General features: G+C 36.5%; 1 protein-coding gene across 3 annotated transcripts; it reads left to right on the forward strand.

The window, feature by feature from the left end:
* Positions 1-4,897: 4,897 nt before the first annotated feature.
* On the forward strand, positions 4,898-23,878 carry LOC107764495 (ribulose-1,5 bisphosphate carboxylase/oxygenase large subunit N-methyltransferase, chloroplastic). 3 transcript variants are annotated; one of them, XM_075254638.1, is made up of 12 exons: positions 4,898-5,033; positions 8,587-8,685; positions 8,844-8,969; positions 9,384-9,678; positions 11,289-11,407; positions 20,731-20,863; positions 21,389-21,465; positions 22,166-22,363; positions 22,641-22,830; positions 22,918-23,099; positions 23,257-23,357; positions 23,436-23,878. In XM_075254638.1, exons 1-12 carry the CDS (start codon positions 5,019-5,021, stop codon positions 23,569-23,571), a joined length of 1,671 nt encoding a protein of 556 aa, XP_075110739.1. In that variant the 5' UTR covers positions 4,898-5,018; the 3' UTR covers positions 23,572-23,878. The 3 variants fall into 3 exon arrangements, with proteins under 3 accessions (XP_075110739.1, XP_075110744.1, XP_075110745.1); XM_075254643.1 differs by lacking the exon at positions 4,898-5,033 and adding an exon at positions 5,042-5,353; XM_075254644.1 differs by lacking the exon at positions 4,898-5,033 and having other exon boundaries at positions 9,348-9,678.

Consider the following 23,878-nt stretch of genomic DNA (forward strand, 5'->3'; position numbering starts at 1 on the left):
ACAAAATTTTCATGAAATCTGAGCACCCATTCCGATACGAGTTCAACCATACCAATTTTATCAAATTCCGATAATGAATCGACCTCCAAATCTTAAATTGTCGTTTTTGAAAAGTTTTACAAATTTCTCCAATTTCTTCAATTTGATTCACTAATAATTAATGAAAAGAACCATGGAATCATGAAGTATAATCACTTTTGGATATAGAACACTTACCCCAATTCATATGGTGAAAACCGTCTAAAAATCGCTTCAATCCGAGCTCCATAGCTCCAAATATGTTAAAATGGCCGAAACTCCCTTTGTATAATCTGTCCAGGCAAGTTGCATCTGTGAAATGCGACTTGTCTTAAAATTTCCAGATAAAAACTGATATACCAGCCTTCAGTAAATCTATCAAAATTTTCTGTACAAATGTCCAAATGATGAATGGTTTAACTTTCTAGAACCTAGACACCAATGACTACAACTTTTATATTTTGCTAATCTCCCAATTCCTTATAGATTGTGAGATATAAGCTCTCAAAGTCAGACCTGTGCAGCAGAAATTTCTACCCATGCACACTGTTGTAGCCAAAACCTGCAGTACCAGCCTTCAGTCAATCGACCATAACTTTCGGTACAAATGTCCAAATGATGAATAGTTTATCTTTCTGGAAACTACAATCAACGGGATACAACTTTCATGTTTTGATAATTTCCATATTCCTTATAGATTTCGAGATACAAGCTTCCAAAGTCAACTCTGCGCATCAGAAATTTCACACACACCGGCGGTTAAAAATGGCCTAAAAATTATCCGAAACCACTCCGAAAATCACCCGAGCCCCTCGGGACCTCGTCCGAACACACTAACAAGTCTCAAAACATATTATAGACTTAGTCGAGGCCTCAAATCACATCAAAAAATGCCGAAATTACGAATCACGCATCGAATCGAATTATGAGTTTTCAAATCTTACAACTCCTATATTTTGCGCCGAAACATATCAAATCAATCTGGAATGACTCTAAATTTTGCACGCAATATAAATGATATAATGGAGTTGTTCCAATTTTCAAAATCAAAATCCGACCTCGTTATCAAAATTTTCACCTTCCGTCGAATTTTCCAAAAATCTTCTATTTTTCAACTTTCGCCAAAATGCGTCGAATTGTGCTACGGACTTCCAAATCCAAATTCGGACACACGCCTACGTCCAAAATCACCATACAAAGCTATTGACATCATCAAAATTTCATTCCGAGGTCGTTTGCTCAAAACTCTCCTGTCAACTCTTTACATTTAAGCTTCAAAATGAGAATTTTTCTTTAAATTTTTTTTCAAATATTCCAAAAACCAAAATTGGCCACGCACGCGGGTCATAATACATATTACAAAGCTACTCGAGACCTTAAGTCGCTGAACGGGGCATAATGGACATTTGTAATCTCTTCCTCTTTCCTTTAACATGAGCATGGAAGAATTTTGTGTTTTTATCAGTGTCGCACCACATTTTTTCTGAGGAACATGGAGTTTTTTCCATTAAAGTGACATTAATCGAAATGAAATTATTTATTTAATTAGTTTAGAGTCGCCATATGGGATAATGATGGTGTCCCAAGTCAACGGTTTATTTTAAATTCCAAATTGAGGAAATTGACTCTATTTTTACTGTCCGCAAACGCAGAAGACCGAGTAAAGAATTTTGTTAACCCGGGAGAAGGTGTGAGTCACTCCTGAGTTCCGTGGCTTTAGCACGATCGCTCAACTATTAATAACTTGGCCTAATTGTATGGTTTATTACATATTTAAAACATATTGTACATTTTTACTTTTTAATCATTTATTTAATCCGCTTTTATTGTTTATGGAATTCATCTAAATAAATCACGATGTCGCGCACTTATCGTTTTTGAACACAATGAGAACCGCATCATGTGAAACACACCCATGATTGACAATATATTTATTCTTATTATTTTTTAATTTGTAGTGCAATCGCATGAAATGGGCACTCGAATTGGGGATTATGTATCATGACTATGCCACAGAAATCATACCAATAGTTATGATGATTTATTAATGGCCGCACCTAAAGCAAACTACAGTATTTGATTTGTTTCCTAACCCAATTTGAGATTATTGTAAGGCCATGCATTATGGAAAAGGCATTATTGAAGTAGAGGTTCAACCGTTCTTACACTGTCAAAAGAAAAAAACGTTAAAATGGTTTCCATACTATGAGTTATTGATCACTTCCTAATTGTTGGAAATCTGGGTTTGTTTATTTATGTATTTGATAAGGTTCAGACATTACTAAACTCCAAAAGACACTAATCTTTGGTAAATAAAATAATTAAGGCACTAACAAATCTCGTAATAACATCCGTGCCTTATTGGCCTGCTAGTATCGACAGATTCAAGCAAGATACGTGAATGGGCTTGAGTGAAAAGCACAATCTCAAACATCCTTATAAACAGCCAGCCTTTGCAAATTGGCTTGATTTCAAAAAAAAATCCAAAAGAATGAATGTGGGCCGCAGAACTGGCCCAACACCATGAACATTGATCATATTACACAAAAAGAAAGAGGCAATCCAACTAGACGATTCAATTAAGGAATTTTTACCCCCTATAGCAAAGGTTAACACCTTATTTATTTTAAATAAATACCATTTAAAAAAATTATATTCTATAGATACTTTTTAATATTTATAGCAAAATATTTAATTTTGGTTACTTCCTACCCCTAAGCCACTAAATACGCTATTCAGTTACACTATTTTCTTTTTCTCTCTCTAGTTTGATACGCTATTCAATAATGAAAGCATTAAGTTTCCTCTTTATCAATTTGCCATCTTCAACTGCTCCAATCCGAATGTCCAGCAATTACACCGCAATTGATAATCAGAATGTTTCCGGATCTGTTCCCGTAATTCTTTTCTCATTTTTTTTGGTTTGATTGAACTATTATTCTGCCGTCGTTCAGATCTAATTGTCTAATTTCTTATATTATAGGCAGTTGCAAATCCACCTTGCCAAGTTGCCGTCAAATTCACTAGTAATGTCTTCAGATTTTCAACAAAATTATACAGTAGTAGTGTTGCCTTTTACCTCCACTAGTAATGTCCCCCACTGCATCCTGCCTTTTACCTCTAGAACTCCTCTAAGTGCAAATACCTTAAAAGATCAGCCTGAACTTTGTGTAGTTTAGCTCTATTGTTGGCAGTTGGATTAAACTCAAACTCCACCTCATGAACTTTAGTTACATTCTATTTTATGACTATTTGGGGAGCTTTGAAGTAGTTCTTGAAATTTGAACCAAATTTGAAGTAGAAGATGATATGTTTATCTAACTATGTATTTTCGGTTTATAATTTGTGTATCCCATATGTATAAAATGTGTATCCCTTGAATACATACTTACATATGAGATAAATGAGAGATACACATTTCATAGAGAATTTTTAAACTCGATTTTAAATACGAATTGTGACTCAAAACCAGTCTAAATTCCTTACATTCTTACTCAAATTTTGCATATTGCCTCATTATGTGTTTTCGACGAATTCGAATCATACTCATTAAAAAAAATTGCCTAGGTTTTTTGAATGTTGTACATCATTAATAACAAATTTTGACCCCAAACTAGTTCAAATTACCTCCAACCTCTCTCAAATTTTGTATATTGCCTTATTTATGTGTTTTCGACGAATTGTAATCATACCCATTAAAAATTCTTTTTTTGCCTAGATTTTTTGAACGTGGTATATTATTTATAACTTTTTATAATTATTTTTAGTAGCATGACTTGATTGCTAATTGTTTATAAGTATTGTCTATTTCTCATTATTCCTGCCATTCTCTAAAAGAAATAGTGAGATACAAACTAGGGGCTGACTAGGTGAAAAGATATTTTTTAAATGAAGTTTATATTGGACTTGGAGTCCGTTAGGGCATCTCCAACCTTTCACTCCAAATCTTTACTCCAAAATAGAGTAAATTAACTCCAACCATTACTCTATTTTTTACTCCAAAAAAGAATATTCCTTTTTATATTCTTTCCTCTATCTTCTATATTATATTATTATTTTTTATTTAAATTTTATTTTTATTTTCAGTAAAAAAATCTTTTTTTCTTTTTTACATATTCATCCCATATAATTCATATTTCTTTCTTATATAACTATTTAAAATAAAATTATTTTATATCAAAAAATTTTAAATAATATAATTTGTATGCAAACATATTAATATTATAAAGATATTACATAAACATAATTAGGTATATATTATAATAAATTAAAATAATTAAACAATAGAAAACAATGATGGAGTGGATGAATAGTGTCACAGTGATCATCCTCGAAAATGGGTAAATTTGCAGTTGAGTTGGAGTAAAATTACTATATTAAATGGAGGTGGGTTGAAAATAGCCTTAGGGTTCGTTTGGTAGGGTGTATAAGAATAGTGCGGAATAAGGTGTATTAGTAATGCACGAGTTAGTAATGCAAGCATTAGTTATGCAGATATTATTTCTTATATACTGTTTGGTGTGGTGTATTAAAATTATAATGCATTGCATAATTTTTAAGTAAAATAGTTGTTTACAAAAATGCCCTCCATATTCTCTAGCTTTAAAAGACTTTAAGGACAATTTTATCTTTAACCATGCTAATGCATGCATTAATAGCTTGGTATTACTAATGTCATAGTTTTCTATGCATTACTTATGCATAGGATAATGCCGAGTATAATATATAACTAATACAAGTATTAATCATATACAAGGTAAAAAATATACTGAACAAGACATTATTAATGCATAAAGCTAACGCTTGCATTATTTTGTTTTTTGCTAACACGTCCCCGCAAACGACTCCTTAGTGTTTGGCGACTTGGGTGCCTTTTGTGCCAACATTAAAGGCATAGTTATTCTATTTTCAATAGTTAAGGGGGGTAAAGTTGGCCATTTTTTTCCTTAAAAATTGGATTGAAGTTGCTTCAGTTAAGTTTCTTCCATTTTCCTTTATCAATGGATACTCCTGAGGTAAACTTCAGCTTTCCTACTCTTTCACTTTAGTATTGGTTCGCTGCTTGACCGTTGCAGTTTTGGAGGTTTTCTTTTGACAATAGCTATGCCAGTTCTTTTTCCTTTCTGTTTCGTCTTCTCTTAAGTAACTTTGGGCTACTTTATCTAGCCATTGCTTTTTATATTCTATAGTAATGGTTGACAATTAATCACGAGAAAATAGGGGAATTGATTTTGGGAATTACTACATAGTTGTGTTAATTATATCTTAAAAACCTTTGTTGGTTTTTATAGACAGTTCTTAGGTATTTGGAGCCTTTATATGGAAAAATTTACAGGTAATTTGTCTTCTATTCAGTTCTATTCTCTTATGTTTTTAATCTATTCTGCTGTAAAATTTTCTTCTATATACCCCTACGTGGTTCTTTGATGGAATACTGTAGTTATCAAAATTATTATTGTTGTAAAAGCAAAACATCCAGCTGGTGTACTCCATGTCTTAAGTTCACCAACTTTCTCCTTTCCATCCTTACCCCCACTTATAGGATGGTAGATAGAGATGAATCTAATAGTGATATTGAGGAAAATCAGTACCAAGAAACCGAACGACATTAGGAAAAGCAGAAACCGCCTAGAAACTGCATTATTCGTAATTGTCTAAAGGTTTGGAGTGGCGGGGTTGCTTAATTCATGAAACATTTGTGTTAACCAAGTTAAGGTAAGCTAAATCATCATCACTTCCAAATTATCAGAACACTTCTAGTTCTAATGATGATTATGGTGTCAGCAAAAGGATTCCACCATCATGTTTGTTCATCATTCATTGTGCAAACTGCAAAGACACCTGCTTGTTCTGCTAACGTAGAGTTTTGAGCAATTTGTAGTGATTGAATTGCTTGTATCATAGTATATTAGCGTATCACATTGAAATCTCGTTAGTGTTCTCCTTTTGTTTGGATATCTAGTTGGTTTTCTTATTTTCATTTAGAACATTCTATTTGACCATTGATTGAACTTCTTTTTCTTCTTGTTTTGCATTTTCTTCTTAATACTCCAAGGAGTTATCCAGGCACTCCATTTTTGTTTATGGACTGGATTTGTGCATTTAACTACTGCTATCGAAGTTTCTGATTTGATTCAAATGAGAAATATATCAAGTAATTCAGTGGAAAAGCAACTTCTAGAGATATTCTAGTTGAACATAAGGTGAAGCGCTTCTCAATATGTCTGTCTGCCAGTGGTTGGGCAGCTCATATTGTTGCTGATCATGGTGTGTATAGGATTGTCATTCCACCAGTTTGATTTCCAAAATTTTCTGTCATCCAATTTCAAGAACCAGAGCATAGCAGGGTGCACTAGCTTAAGAATAGGGATCTAAGCCCAAGTATTGGACCTTTTCGGTTGCATTTTCAAGCCCTATATTACGATAATACAAAAATAGTGTAGTTTGGCACTTGGGTAGTGCATCGATTAGGAAGCCTAGTCCTAAGCAAGATCAAAACATTGATCAATAGCTCGAAATTAATGTAACCGAAAACTTACGAATGTGAAAAAGCTAACAGTCAATAAATAATATTCCAACATAAGACAATTAAAAAGTGGCAAACTGTCGAACATGAAAAGCTTAATTAGAACTTGAAAATAAGAACCTACGCCTTGTTTAGTAACCATAATATTCATTTGTCTATATTTGTTTCCACTATGACAACATAATGCTTGCATGTGTCATAAGTTAAATATTAAGTTTTGAAATTACAGAATGAATGAATTTGGTGAGTACAAAAATGTTCTCAAAACAAGTTTTGGTAGGAAGTGAAAATGATAGCAGAGTTGGGGATTTGGTACCGTAGAGTGGGGATAAAGATGGGGATGGTGAAGGGGAAGGGGATGCGGGTGGTATGGGAAGAGAGGGTTAAGGGGTGGGGAGAAGGGTAGGGTTGTAGGGGTGGAGGGAGGATAAAGTGAGGAAGGAAGTGGAGACAGTCACCAAGTTATAATATAGAACTAAAAGAGCTAGACTTTTGTAGATCCACTAAGTCTCACGGAGGTTGTGGTTTCGAGCCAGTGGGTTTGTAAGTCTGCTGGGAGGACCAGGGGAGGGGTTTGAGGTAAGGAGGCAATGTTAGTTAAGAAATAAGTAAAGCAGGTACGGGAGGCAATATAGTTTAAGCTTTGCGAATGAGGAAGAAAACTTGTTAACAAAATTATGATGGAAGGGCTTTCCGGTAGCCAAATGGTTTCATTACTAAAAACTAAAAATTTTGTAGTACAGAAATTTTCAAACCTGATAGTAATCTACTACAAATTCAAAAACAACCAATCCAAATAGGACTGACTAAGTTGCACAATCCAACAGATAAGAATTTGAATGACAAGACTTCGTGACTATAAACTACCAGAATCCAACGTTTCAAGTTCAAAGGCGCAACCACATTACAAGTTTACAACTGTAAGACCATAACCCTTAACTGGTAAAACTACTGAGTAGTATGGTTATTTTTGGAGGATATTCAATGCAGGAAAAGACTTGTATATGTACATTGCAAGGATGAACATGATAACAATGAAGTTATCGTTTTCTATCAACCCTTTTAATATCTTTGTTTTTATTCTTTCTAGATGATGCCACACTTCAGGGAAATTGGGACAACTTGAAACTGTAGTAAATTTTAGCAATTGTGAGTAAGTTACCCTTGAAAACAGAGTAAAACCTAGGAAGCAGAATAGGTTGAAATATCAATTATAATGCAATAAAAAACAGAGCTAATCATTTATAAGCCTGTAAAATTTAAAAGGAATGCAATCCTGCAAACTGTAGTAACATTGTTGTCGAATTATGTTTGGATGATCATAAACAACATGAATATAATTTTTTAATATATACCTGTTTTCCTAGTGTTACAAAATTTTGATTAGAATATGATGTCTTAGGTTTTCTATTTTGAATATTTACGGATAAGATGTCAAATACCAAATTTGGCTTGCGAGGGCAGTTCAAGGGTGAAATTTAAGAGGGGAGATAGGGAGTGCTAGATAGAGGAGAGAGAGGAGACCAACGCGCTGCGGAATAACTTTTAGGGATAGAGGGTAAAGCGGCAGAGTGGAGCTGGTCGTTGTCAGCAGTTTCTGGTTGTTGGAGGGAGTGGTAAGACTAATAGGGTTTTCTGGGGACAGAAAGAGAGATAAACTTTCATCTTTGTATTTGTGAATGGTAAAGTTTATGCATCGACTTTTGCATCAACCTTTAGCACCAAAACTGAATCAGATTCTTGAATATATCAGAAAAATGAAACACATCCAGATAACCATTTCAAGTGAATTGGATGCTTCAGTGAATTTTCCAAGAATTACTGAACTGTGAAACCCCAAGATTCGACCTTGGGCTGAATGTGTCAATGTATAAATTTTATGTAGCTATTTTCTTGATCATGAAAATTAAGAAAAAAGCTAGATATATATGTCTTGTAATATGAACGTAGTATATTTTCTATAGTTGTTAATACGATTAAATTATAGATTTATATTTTGTGTAATTACTGCTGAAGTACTTCCCATTTTATTTTCCTTTTAGTTGTTGAAGCAGAAGTTGCCTCATGATGCTCATAATGATGGCGACTTCTCGTTGATACTTGAGCTTCCTGAAAATGACAAGTTCTTCAAGAAAAAGAAGGTTTGAGGTTTTGAATCTGATTACTTTGATAGTCCTTATTCCTTCCGCCTCCCCCCCTTAGTTTTGTTACATTGTCCATATAGAAACTCGTCAAAGTCTGATCTTTATGTTTCTCTCATGTTCCCTGGGCGTGGTATCTCATCTAATCTTGTCTACAGAAACTGCTGGAAGAAATGGGTTCTCATGCAAAATTTGTATACATACAGAGTTCTGCAAGTACCGTTGAACTGAAGTCTTCCTTAAATTTGATGCTTCAGAGAGCTAGAATCATAAACTTAGATGAGGTATTGCTTTCTCAATACTAATTTCTAAAAGTGGTTGAGTAACTTTTAATTGCTAATAACACTTTTTTTTTTCTTTCCTCGAGTAGCTTTTTAAGAGTAGCAGGGATACTTTGTGAGATTTCCTCTTAAATGCTTTGATTTTTGGAGGACAACCTATCATTGATAGAACAGTTAAATTGCCTGCAATTTGGTATTTAAGCAAAAGATGTGCAATTAGTTGCTTTTCTAACGAGCTCCTTACTTACTAGCTCGGTTGTATATCTTCCAAAAAAACGATTTCTGCTAGAATTTCAATTCTGAATATTAACACAGCTTGCCACAACTTATCAGAAGAAGGAACCATTCATTTGCCACCAACATAATGATAATCATCTCCAGGTTGAGCTGCACTGATAAAAATTGTCCTTGGTTCAGCTGGAACTCTACTTTAGTGGAGAAGATGTCACCGATCTGGTAGAGTTTAATAGTCCAAGGAATGAGATGGAAGCTTTGAATTCAATTCTCACAGCAATTGCGAAGTTGGGTGGAGAACATTCTGCAGCAACTGCATTGCAAGAATTACGAGTTGCAACTGTCAATTTGATCTCTGAGGTGGCAAAGAACTTCAAAGAGGAGAGAAAAGTTGTTACTGTATCTAGCTGCGAGCAAGAGAAATGTTTACAACAATGGGGTGAGGACGAAGGTGTGAAGTCACAATTAGAGATATCTTGTAAGTTCTTATCTAACCATTAATCTAAAAGTCAAGATAACTTGTTTATTCTTGGCATACCTGATTGAAAATGCTGAAGAAAAGAGAAAACTCGTATTCCTTTTTGGGCTATGCATTGGAGCTTAATCTCTGAACTATACAACTATTCAGCGTTACCTTTACATTTGTAACTTCCCTGTTTATGTGAAATTTTGTGTTCTGAACTTTTGGTTGGTGTAACCAAAGACTCTTGTAACTTTCCTTCTTTTTTGCTCGGAGTTGTATTTGTCATTGACGTCAGAAACTACTTCGCACATAAAGGAAGAACATTTGCTGCTGTTTTAATTTCATTTATTTGTAAACGTTTTAAGACAAAGCCTATTTTGTAAGATGAGAATGTATTTTCACTTATTATTAGAACCTTTTTTCTTCCTACCCTGTCATATTGTATCCCCTCCCAGTACTACCAACTCAATTTCACACCTAGCCTCCCATGCGAATCTACCTCCATTGCCACTACTTATTGCAGCCCCTCCCCTAACTTTCTGCCTCTCCCTCTCTGCACCCTAACTTGCTGCCTTCCATTGCCGGGCTCTCTTTGCTTATTCCTTTCATCCTCTTCACCCTGGAGACCCTCTTGCCCATACTCTACTCGTCCTAACCTCTTGCCATCTACTTCTAGTTAAACTTGTTACAAGAGCATTTTTTTTTGCCCATAAACTTGTTTTTCCTTCTGTTTTTTTGTATAAAAGATGTTAGTGAAACAAATTAGCACATGGTATCAATTACACGTGTTGTGGTTGAGGTATGGGAGTAGCAACTTGGAACACTTCATGTGAGCCTATCCATTTCAATCTTGGTGGGCAGGATTACCTAGGCAAAATGAGCTTGTGGGCTGAACAGGCTGCTCAGTGGATTAGTCAAGGTGCATTCAAGCTGGCCTAAGCTCCACCAATGTTAATAAAAGAAACAAAAACAAATTAGCACGTGCTCCTTTTGTTTCCTTTTGTAATAGACAAAATGATATCTTGCTTTTAGTGATGACATTTATAAGTAGTAATCCAGAACACGCTTGCTGACAAGATAATGATTACTTTATTTGCATCTAATCAAGGGTGGAAAGTATGAGTCAGTTCTATTCCTTTCTGGTGAAGCTATTGTTGCTTCTATAATGCTTTATGCTGCTTACCTTTGGTGGCTATTCCTGTGGAATTTTTGGTGAGACTCCTACAACAATTGTCATCCTTTGCCTCTCGAATTTGTATTTTACCAATGTTGATACCCTGCTAACAACATTGCTAAAACATTTCTCTTCTTTTTTTTTTTTTTCTGTTTTTGATTGCAAAAACTCGCACCATCCTCCGGTTATTCTACAACATCCTAACCGTCATGCTTCTCCCATTATTTCAACCATATGCAGTCCTATAAACTCCTACTCTTCCAGTCTCATACTTTCCTAGCCTTACTAGTTATGCAGACATTACTGGTTAATCTGAGACTTTCTATGTTAATTTCCTGGCATTGTGTCCCTCACAAACTGTAACAAGCTCCTTCAACAGCTAACTTCTTGATTGAAAATGGTGGAAATACTATTTTCATTTCCTTTCACTCTTGTGTATCTTATGATGCAGATTTTGAGGGAGCGGGAAGGGGAGCCGTTGCAAGACAAGACATGAGAATTGGAGATATAGCCATGGAGATCCCTTTATCCATTGTCATTTCAGAGAATCTTGTGCATGCGTCTCAGATGGTACATGTTGTCAATGTTATTGCATTTGCTTGGTTAAATTATTTATGCTTTCTTCTTGCCTTTTCCCTTGGCTTGCTCCAATAATTCAGCAATTAGATTGTACTATTTTGGTGTTTCGCGTAACTTGCCATTTGTCATATTTTTTTTTGATAAGGGTATATCTTATAAATGGAAAGAACCACACTAAGAAAGTGCCTCTAAATTTACATATTGTGCAACTCCCGGATCATATCTAGCAAGGAATCAACATCATCTACATAGGCTAAGTTGCACCAAAAACCTAACGAGAAAATATAACTAAGTTTAAGGCCAAGGATATTTTCATTCAAAAATTCTTTTGTTTCTTTCTGTCCAAATTGTCCACCAAATGACCAAAGGGGAAGTGTTCCAAATCTCGCATGCCTTCTAGTTGAGACTAGCTGTTGTCCAGCTATAGAAAAAATCCCGAACATAGTGGTGCATTGTCCAGTTTAAACTCTAATGTTGATTGAAGTGCTTATAAATGAAAACTTGATATTATCCTCTAGATCGTAATTCTTGTATGGTAAAAGGACTTAGAAGGGAGGATACAGTTGCATGTCCATAAAGTTTAGGCCCAGAAGTAGTTTCAGAAGAAAGACATGAGCTCTGACCTGGGAAATGTGCTGCCTTTATTCATTCCTTTCTAATTTTCTCTTTCCGGTGATTCTTTTCTCTGGTGTACTTTCTTTTTATTATGGGAGGGAAATCTTTTTTCATTGCAGGAGATAATCTTTCGAACTTATTTAAGAATGCGAGTGTCTTGACCGATGGTTCGTATAGATTGAGCATGGCCATAGATTCACTAGTCAGATTAAGATCGATGAAGAAAATTTGAGATGGGTATGCGAACAAATGCAGCAAGCTTCATGGGGCTAGGGAAATCTTTACAGAATATGGGGGAGGAAGATTCAAGCATACATCTACAGAGTTTATCAAAATTACAACATTCATAGCAGATATCTCAGAATCGAAACATGGGTTGGGGACAGGGAAAAAGCAATCATCATTCCAGATGTTGATTACAACAGGGGATGGGGTGACATAGCAGGAAAGATATTACATTTTTGGGGGAAGCCTCTAACTACAAGTACAAGGAAATTGCAGACTTGCAAAAAAGATCCTTCTTGACTGCTGCAGCAATCACAAAATGGCCCACACAGCTAGAGGAAAGAAAAACCTCCTGTAAAGCAACTGTAGAGAGCTCTCAATTTCTAGCGAAATGCTTGGTTGGCTGTTTCAACGATCCTTTCCGCTCCAGCCCCAATCCTGAAGTCATCCAGAAATGGTTCCTTTCAAGATGGCAGGTGACGACAAGCCTCAGAATCACTCATTTAGCACACAACAAATTCCTCTTTGAGCTCCCATCCAGACAAGAAGCAGCCAGAATTAAAGCAGGGGATTGGTATTGGAATGGTAGGCACCTATCTTTGGTGTGGTGGTCACTGGAGACTGGGTCATCTCCGGCAAAAATGAAGCTGGTCATAAATGGGTGAAGGCATTTGGTATTCCATTACATGGATGGACAAGGAACACTTTTTGTTACCTCGGTGACTTATGTGGTGGCTTTGCCGGGATAGACGAAGATACAAAACACAGATCTAATCTCTATTGGGCTCGTATCCGTGTTCATAGAGAAAATGTTGATCCCCTAAAGGAATTGGATCTGCTGATTGATGATTTGAAATATAAAGTATCAATTTTAGAGGACCAAATAACCAAGATAATCCAAGATGCAGACAGAATTGCAGGGGTGGAGAAAAAGGAAGACGGTGGAGATAGGGCAGAAGGTTGCGCTGGTGGTGGCTTCTTCAAGCAACTCGAAGATGACAGGGGAAAACCCATTGTGTAGTAGCGCTATGCACAGACATCAAAGCTACTTTAATTCAAACGTAATAAAAGCGACTCAAAACAAAATGGGTGACCCGCCATGTGTGCTAGCCCCTAGTGTTAGTAACAGACATGATAAAGAGGCGGACAAGAAATTGGGCGGAAAACTGGATCAATTTTATTATGCAAAAGGCTTAAAGGGCAAACAAGGAAAAGAAGGGCATCTTCTATAGACAAAAATGGCTGGCTATTGGACCACTCATCGACCCATGCTCTAAACGAAATAGCCCTCTCCCATGGTTAAATAGATTCGACCCTCTCAGTTGAAATAGAAGATGTAGAAGAGCAAATAACAGAGCAGCAGATTCCGTCCTTGGCATGCGATTCTCCATCAGATGCAGATGACGAGGCAGAACCAATGAATATGATTATTCCAAGACCACCGCTGCTGAAGCAAGAAACAATACGCAGCTCTGAAGCTGATTTCCTCTTGTGATATTCTCTCTCTTCCATGGTATGGTATGGGCCACTCTGATTCGCAAGCTATCGGTGCACCAAAAGTTATTGAAACCTCAAGATGGACCAAGTCAGCGATGCTCAAAGCATGCAAGGTGTTTGGGGTAAATGTTGTGGGGTTCGAACATGAAATTTTTCCCATGGTCATGCGAATGGAACAAAAAGACAAGAACAGAATCAGAAATCTTCACTCAAGATTAAGACAAAAGGGAAGAAGAAGCAGTCCCTGGAATTGGAAAGGTTGAGATGAGGAATGAACTATGATGGTAAGAAGACATGGGAAAGGGACAGACACTACAAAGCCTTTTCTGGATGAAGATCAAAGTCCTAATTTTGAATGTACGGGGCCTAAATGAAGCGGAAAAAAAGCACAATAAAATCATTGGTACACAAATGGAAAGCAGATATAGTTTGTCTCCCAGAAACAAAAATAGAAGAGTGGTCACCATATTGGATTAGGCAAGTTTGGGTCGACTAGGCAGAACTCAATTCAATTGTAAAAAGTGGTGGTATCATTGTTCTTTGGGATAAAAGACAGTGGCTCAACCCGGGGAGGCTCATACACTATCTCATGCATGTTTGAAAGCACCCAAAAGGATTTTAGATGGTGCTTCACAAGGGTGTATGGCGTGCGTACTAACCCAGAGAGAGTTTCTCTGGCATGAGCTTGCAGCCATCAGAGGAATATGGGATGATCAATGGGTCATAGGGGGTGACTTCAATGTTTGCAGGTGTGAGAGTGAAAGATATAATTGTATAAGGAGGTCCAGGGCCATGAAATCCTTTACTAATATCATACACGATCTGGGCATCATAGATTTGCCTCTTCAGGGTGCTCATTACACTTGGTTTAGAGGTGAAGATTCTTTGTAAGCTTTAGAATAGATAGGTTCCTTATACCCCCGAGTGGAATGAAAACTTTAAAGCAATCAAGCAACTAGCGCTTCCAAGAGTTGCCTCAGATCACAAACCTCTATTATTGGAATGTGCAGATTGGGCAGCAAACCCCTCGTATTTTAAATTTGAAAATATGTGGCTTCAAGTTGAAGGCTCTATGGATAAGGTCAAGGATTAGTGGCTTAGTTATGCAGTTGAGGGTAGTCCAGACTTCATTTTGATGCAGAAACTGAGGAGTCTGAAAAAAGACATCACAAGATGGAATAAGGAGTCCTTTGATCAGATGGAAGCAAGGAAGACTAAACTACTGGAGGATTTAGCTTTACTGGAACTAGCAACTGAAAACAGACTTATGACACAAGCAGAAAAAGAGGAATCAATGCACCTGAAGCTTGAGCTACAACAGATAGCAAAGGCTGAAGAGGTTTCGTGGAGACGAAATTCTAGGTGTCTGTGGCTCAAAGGAGACAAAAACACCTAATTTTTCAGTAAATCGCCAATTCTCACAGAAGAAATAATTGCATAAACATACTGTGGGGAGGAAATTAGTTAAGAAAGTGAGAAAATTAAAGTTGAAATCCTGAGATTCCACCAAGATTTGTACACTAAAAATGAAGTATGGAGGCCTAGTAGTAACTTTGAAAATCTAGCTAGCTTAACATAAGATGAGAAGGTATGGCTAGAAAGAGCTTTTGAAGAGAAAGAGGTGATGGCAGCAATTCACTCGTGTGCACGGGACAAAAGTCCAGGTCCTGATGGTTACGTAATGGCCTTCTATCAAGGAGCTTTGGATGTAATTAAAGCTGACATATTGGGTGCTCTTAACCACTTTCATCAGCATTGTTACATGGTGAGGTCAGTAATGCCTCTTTTATCACACTAGTTTCCAAAAAGAAAGGTGCAATTGAACACAGAGATTTTAGGCCCATAAGTCTCATTGGAAGTGTGTACAAGATTATAGCCTAACTCTTAGCAGAGTGGTTGAAGACAATAATTGGGAAGTTGGTGTCAAGAGAACAAAATACATTTATGAAGAACAGGCAGATCACAGATGCATCACTTGTAGCTAATGAGCTAATGGATGGGAGATTCAAGAGTGGGTTCCAAGTATTCTCTGCAAGCTTGACGTAGAGAAAGCATTTGATAAAGTCAACCGGTCATATTTACTCTCTATGTTGAAGGGAATGGGGTTTGGTGAGAGATGGATTAATGGATTAAATTTAGCCTCACTACTGTTAAATACTCCATCTTAAATTCTTAGTCAACAGAACTCCAGTTGGTCTCTCCACAAAAAGGGAGAAGACAAGGAGATTCCTTATCTCCCTTTTTATTCATTTTAGCCATGGAAGGATTAAGCAAAATGCTTGACAATGCGAAACAAATGTAGTGGATTGAAGGGTTTAAGGTGGGCAATATTGCAGCTACCTCAGTGGCTCAGTCACAATATCACATTTATTATATGTAGATGACACTATAATATTTAGCGGGGCAGAGAAGCTACAAGTGCAATATCTGAATCTGACACTATTACTTTTTGAAGCTTTCTCAAGGTTGCACATCAATATGGTGAAAAGTTTAATTTACCCTGTGAATGTGGTGCCTAGTTTGGAAGAATTGGCTGGCATTATGGGTTGTGGCATTGGCTCTTTCCTAACAACATATCTAGGCCTTCTTTTGGGAGCAAAGTACAAAGCAACTAATGTTTGGAATGAAGTTACTGAGAAGGTAGAGAAAAGACTGGCAACATGGAAAATGCAGTATTTGTCTTTGGGAGGGAGATTGACACTGATCAATAGTGTTCTGGACAGTATTCTAACTTACATCATGTCTCTTTTTCCTATGCCAAGCAAAGTTCAGAAGCAACTGGACAAAATCAGAAGATCTTTTCTAAGGGAAGGTAACAGTGAAGGGACTTGGTTAAATAGTCCAAAGTAGTTATGCCAAAGAACCAAGGTGGACGGGGTATTAGAGATTTACAAAAGCACAACAAGAGTCTTCTAATGAAGTGGTGGTGGAGGTATGCACAAGAAACCACGAGCATATGGAAGAAGGTGGTCACAACAAAGTATGGGAAGCTGGACAGTTGGAGCACAAAGCAAAGCAGAGCTCCACATAGAGTGGGGCAATGGAAACATATTAACAATCTAAAAAAGGAATTATTTCAAGAGGTGTCATTCAAAGTTAGGGATGGCAGCTCTGTCAAATTCTCGAAGGATAGGTGGCTCCCAAATCAACCTCTAAAAGACTCACACCCTGGCATATATCAGATGGCTATTGAACCTAACTCAACAATAGCCCAGAAGAGAGCAGGGAGCATATGGGAACCTCATTGCTGGAGAAACATGCAGGACTGGGAACTTGATGAAATCTTTGACCTATACAAAATTCTTGAAGGCTTCACAATAAACCCCCAAATCTCAGATAGCCTAAAGTGGGTAATTTTTACAAGGTACATATACAGTGAAGGGAGGATATAATAAATTGTGTGCATCAAATGGAATGATTGAGAATTGGCCATGAAAGCATATATGGAGGTCAAAATTACCTACAAAAGTAATGTGCTTCTCTTGGACTGTCCTTAGAGATGCTATCTTGACCCAGGACAACTTATGCAGAAGAAACTTTCAGCTAGTAAATAGATGTTACATGTGCCACAACAACTAGGAATTAGTAAATCATCTTCTTTTGCACTGTCCAGTGGCAACAGATATATGGAATATGCTTTAGCATTTTTCGGTATCAGTTGGTTTACTCCTAAGAATATTAAGGAAGCTATTTCTGGTGCTCGTGGAAAGTTGGCAAAACCATTGAGAAGATCTAGCAAATGATCCCAACATGTATTTTTTGGTGTATTTGACAGAGAGGAACACCAGATGTTTTGATTGCATTTCAATTTCCAATAGCCTACTGAAATCTAAGTGTCTGATGAACGTGTTTAGTTGGAATTACCTTTCCCCTGTAAACGATGTTATTCCCCTCTCAGATTTCATTAGCTCTCTTTCTATGGCTTAATAGTCATATTTTTGGTTTTTGGTTAACTCCCAACTATATAGGTTTTTTTGTGTTTAGAGTTAACCAAGGCTTTTCAATTTGTACTTTTTCTGCATCTTCTTGATGCCTTTAATACAACACGTTACTTCATAAAAAAGAATTGCATGTCCATTTGGAATGAATTGTTTCTATTCCAATAGTCTTGTAGGAACCTTGTCTGATGCACCAACTCGCAACCTGATATGGGGGAAAGATAAGAGGAAGAGACAATCAAAGATAAGGGGATTCCTACAGTGTTCTAGGTGTTACTTATGTGGGGAGCAGGCAGAGACAATCAACCATCTTTTTTTGCATTGCAAATACACTATCTAGATATGGAGGATCTTCATTAGTTTAAGGGGAGTTCCATGGGCAATGCTGGGTAGAGTCCTTGATATTCTAGCTAGCTGGAATAAAGAGGGAACAATCTCGAGAGACAAAGAGAGATGGAGAATTGTCCCAGCTTGTATATGGTGGTGGGAAGAGAGAAATCAAAGATGCTTTGAAGGAAAATTCAACAATATTCAGAAGATAAAGATGAAATGTGTAGCTCTTTTTTATTTTTGGTGTAAAGGAAAGCTTTTGGAGGATCATGAATCCATTTTAGATGCCTTAGATTTAGTTTAAGAAGATATTGGGTGTACAGTGTCCTTTTTTTGTTTATTTTGTATGGACACTCACAGTGTAACTATGGGTGACTTCACAATTTCAGTGAAGTCTTTATATTAATATACAATTGTTACCTTCTCAAAAAAAAAAAAAAGATAAGAGGAAGAGAGATAAATGCATTAAGCATTTCGTGTGTCAAAACAAAGTACACTGTGACCTACTTATAAAGTAGAGAACCCTGAACAAGCTAGATTTAGAACTTCATTTCTATGAAAAGATAAGGATAATATTTAATATTCTCTTGGAAACCTGTGCTTATGGGCAGGATTACTTTGACAACTTATGTTTTTTTTTTTTTGGGGGGGGGGGGGGGGGTTGAGTCGCCTGTTAGATTAGTCGAGGTCTCTTCACATTGGTCAGACAATCCCGCTTAAAACAATTAATAATTAAAAATAAGATAAACAAACTAAGGTAATGATAAGGATAATCTAATTGAAAATATTTTGAACATAATATAACATCTAAAATATAAATATGAAAATAAATATAAAATATTCTTAAATCTCAAGAAATTTCAAAATCTACATTGATTCGAATTATTGTAAATCTCCTGAAAGCTGCATCATATGTTTCTTAAAAATACATGTTGAACCCATCAGGTCCAGGGGCCTTGTCTCCATCAAGGAGCTTGATAACAGCCTCTACCTTTTCTTTCGTGAAAGGCCTTCAAAGCCAATCACCTTCTTCTTCAGAGACTCTGGCTAAACCATCATCTTGCCACACTGGTCTCCATCTTTCATTTTCCGAGAAAAGATTTTCATAAAAAACCTACAATATGCTCCCTGATAATTTTTACTTTTTTTGTTTTGTTTTGAAAAGGTAAAGAAGGTTTAGTAATTGCATACCAAGATTGTACTAGAAAGAAATACAAAACTGCTGGGAATATCCATGCAGTTAATTATAACATTTTCTAAGTAACTCCATAAAGTCCATGGAATGATCAATACGATCTACCATACTGCTATTACACCAAAGAAATAGATTATGCAAACACTTATTTTTTATTCTAAAAATATGATCTTTCTACCCATCAAAGCAAGCTTTATTCCTCTCTAGCCAAATGGTCCAGAATATGCAGAGATATGGTTCTCCAAATCTGTTTAAGTGCTTTATGTGTCTTCTGATGCTGGCAACCATTCAAAAGGTCCTGACATTCCGAGGCATGGTTCGCGAAATCCCACATAAATTGGAAAAGAGCTCCCAGCACTTTCTAGCATATCTACAATGCAAGAGAAGGTGATTAGTAGTCTCCGGTTCTTCTTTACACAAATAACATCTGCTACAAAGAACAAAGCCTCTCTACTGAAGATTATTTTGGGTAAGGCAAGCTTCCGAAGCAGCAGTCCAACCAAAACATGCAACCTTTACGGGAGCTTTGTTCCTCCATATCATTTTCCAAGGCCAATTAGGTTCCTAGTGACTTAGCATTTTTCCTTAACAAATTATAACAGCTTTTGACTGAGAACTTTCTGTCATTACTAGCATTCCATAATAATGAATCCTTCTTCCACCAATATTCCATCAGTTTCAATTCTGTCAATACAGTTATATCTCTTGTGAGGATTGTCTTGCTTTTGAAAGAATTTTGTATTTTTATCTCCCCGTTTTATCCAAAGGCATCTCGACTTTATTTCCATGAAATTTCCTCAGCTTTAGCAATATCTTCAAATTCTCTGAGTCCCTTTTGCTGTTATTCTCTTCTTCTCCCTGTATCTCCAAATTTTTATGATCCAACTGTTCTAGTCTTGCCATAGCCTTACCCTTTCTTTCTTCAAGGCTGCCAAACACTTCACGGTTCGATTTTTTGATATCATTCTTCAGCAGCATTAATTTTTCAACCAAATAACATCATGCTGACCCTCTACTTCATAGGAGTTCCACCAATGCTTCAGCAAAATCAGCATGTTCAAACCATATACTCTCGAACTTAAATAATCCTTGCCTCTATTCTAGTCACCACATTCCCATAAAATTGGGCAATGGTCGGAAGCCACTCTTAGAAGGCACTATTTGCTTGATAAATTTGAAGTATTCATCCCATCCATTCAAAATAAAAATCTGTCTATTCTTAATGCTCAATGAGTGCGCTGCCTTAAAACTTCCATCTTTAACTCGAGAAATGATCAAGATATAATCCTATCTGAAAGTTCTGAAAGTAATGTCTGCAATAGTTCATCTTCTTGTATAATAAAATCTCTCAAACCTGCATCAGAAATTGCATCTTATGTTGATCAAAACACCATGCATGACTTCTTCCCGTGCTTTATTGGCATGAAAGCTGATAACAGTGTATTGATTTATACTGATACCACTAACATTCTTGATAAGAAGAGTAGCTAACAATCGTCTTATTTATGTGGCAGCACTCCATTTTGGGAGAAGTCGAGGGTATGTCAGCAGAAACAATGTTATTGTTGTGGAGCATGAAGGAGAAGCACAATCCTGATTCCAAATTTAAGTTGTACTTCGATACACTGCCAGAGAAATTTAAAACAGGTTTGTCTCTTTGAAATGATGTTTTTTTCTCGAATTGAATAAGGTATTGCTGGTCTGCAATCCCGTTTAGTATGGAGTTTAATCCTTCCTCTGTACTTGTCTCTGTCTTGTGATCACTTATCGACCTTAGCCCACTAACCCGTAAGTGCATAATCTACATATGTGTGCGTTTACACGTAATTATGTTTATGTATATGTATGTGTGTGTTGTAGGTGCAGAGTTGGGTTGAAATTGCATGTATCCTTCTGGTTGTACAGATTACCAACACCCTCTTATTATTTAAAGTTTACCTTTTGCTCCTTCCACCCAGTCTATTTACCCACCCAATAGAAAGAAAGAAAATTCTTCAAGAGTTTGACATGATTAATCAAAGTACAATATGCTCTATATCTCGTTGTTCCTTATTTGAAGCCATATTCCTCTATTTTAATGTGCTTGCACTTTTCTTATCTTCTTCAGGGGTGTGTTATTGTTCAGCTTCATGGCTTATATGACATCCTTTTTTGGTCATGTATACTATACAGGTTTGAGTTTTGGGATTGAAGCTATAATGTCCTTAGACGGAACCTTGCTGTTAGAAGAGATTGTCCAAGCAAAAGAGGTTTCAATCTTTAATCCATTTTGTTTTAGGTTGATATGCTGATCGAACATTAAAGTTTCCCCAAAAATTTGCATAAACTTAATCAGTAGAAAAAGGTCAGGTGTTCTTGTTGCTTCTTTTTTCGATAATTTGATTGTGATAACATATAAGTAAGGTGGTTCTCTTTCACTCTTATCTTTCAATGTCATGTATATGGCTTTATATACAGAACAGGTTGAGAAGCAGCATCACCTAAATCCCATAAAATCTGGGATTTTGGGATTGTACAGAATCATATAAAATACAAAAAGAATCAGTAATCTAATATTCTAGATTACAACAATTATCCCTAGATTCCTTCAATTGGTAATGATAGTAAGTTGTTCTTCTGTCTATATTTATGTGAGAATTAATAACTCGGAAAATTATATTATTGATGTGTATTAACTATAATACAAGTACCCCTATTTATAACAATACACAATACCTACACTACTCCTATTCCATGTAGGACTATGCTTATTTACATAACAGCTAACTAACTAACAAAGGCCATTGTATATTAATTTCCTCTACTACTTTAAAAGTCACCATAAAACGTGAGAGCCTAGAGCAATTCAAGTTGACTTGGTGACACTATTTTAGCACTATATTTCTGAACTTGTATTTTGTTTATTCCATGTCCCATTCTCCCAGCATGAATTGAATAATGTTCTTGCAGCACTTGCGTACACAGTATGATGAATTATTTCCAGCCCTATGCAATGATCATCTGGATGTATTTCCTCCAGAGCTGTACACCTGGGAGCAGTTCTTATGGGCTTGTGAACTTTGGTACTCTAATAGCATGAAAATTATGTTTAATGACGGAAAACTAAGGACCTGCTTGGTTCCGATTGCAGGGTTTCTTAATCACTCGGTAAGTGTATTCCTCCCGACAATCTTTATTCCTCCCTTATATGGTAACTGTGAAGTCTAATCTTGTGAAATTACTTGATGTATATGGAGCTGTACCTTTGCTTGCTGATTTAAGCTCTTGTGACATACCATCCATGTCCCCAAAAGTTTAAATATCAATAAGTTGGAATATCTTGTTGTGTTGAGAGTTTCAAAGAGTATCAAAACACCATTGAAAATCAGTTTCTTCACATAATTTTTGACGTCTTTCTGGATTTTGTCATTTCTCTTTCCTTCAGAGTTGTCCGCACATAGTGCACTATGGAAAAGTAGATTTCACGACAAATTCTATTAAATTTCCTTTGTCAAGACCGTGCAATGCAGGAGAGCAATGTTTTCTTGGCTATGGAAACTTCAGTAGTTCTCATTTACTGACCTTCTATGGCTTTCTCCCACAACTAGACAACTACTACGATGTGATTCCTCTAGGTAAATTTCTCTACGGTGAAATCTCTTCGTACCCAAGTACAATAAATTCGTTGGTGAGTATTGAACAAGGGCCTGTTTGTGTGGCAGATATTGATGTTGAAAGTAATGAAGGTTTTGCGGACACTGGCCCTACATCTGATTGGACCTCCCATATGATTCGTGGAACCTGGTTCTCAAAGAATCTTGGCATCTTCCGTTATGGTTTACCGCCTTCTCTACTGGATCATATGCGTAGATCTCGGAATCCTTTTTTGCAAACATTCAACCTTGTAATCCCTCATAAGTTTCTATGTTACCACTTTTCTTTACCCTGTATCCCCTGTCTTACTTTCTTCTCAATTTTTACAATTTCTTTTTCCTCTAGCTAATGTCAAATATATATTGTCCATGAATATGCTTCACCTGACATACATATACTCTTTACAGACACCAGAGAAGTTGGAAATTGAACTCGAAATACTTAGAGACCTTTGTTCTATGTTCCAAGATATGACGGATGCACTAGGAGATGCTCAACTTGATGACAGGTAACAGACATGATGAGCATGTCATTCTAGAGAAATGAATTCCATCGACCTAAGCAATAGTTTATTTTTACATTTCAGGGAGACCACAAGTTGGGATACAAAGCTTGCACTGGATTTCAAATATTTACAGAGGAGGATTTTCTACTCCGTTGTTGCTTCGTGCCAGGCAGGTTGTGAGTTGGTAGAAAGCGAACTGCAAAGATATAGATTGTAGTTTCATTACGGGAAGGGACAGTGTGTGCTAAGTATATGAGGTGTGGGCTTCAAAGAGTTTTGTTATATGTCCATTCTAGTTTCCGTACCAAAGGTCCGACTGAATTAGCCTTTTCTGTCGTACCAATGAAACAATGATAATAGTTTTCTCTAACAAGAAATCTAGGCAAGTGGTTTATAACCATCTTTTCTTCCTACTAGCTGGTTAAATTTAAGTTCTTGTCTTGTTCTTAGGCAACAGAGCCAGTAGAAATTTTGTAATCCTCTCACAATTTTCAGGCTATCATCTCAGTGATTCTTAGTTTTCT

This window comes from Nicotiana tabacum, chromosome 1 (assembly GCF_000715075.1).
Source record: "Nicotiana tabacum cultivar K326 chromosome 1, ASM71507v2, whole genome shotgun sequence".
Lineage (NCBI taxonomy): Eukaryota > Viridiplantae > Streptophyta > Magnoliopsida > Solanales > Solanaceae > Nicotiana > Nicotiana tabacum.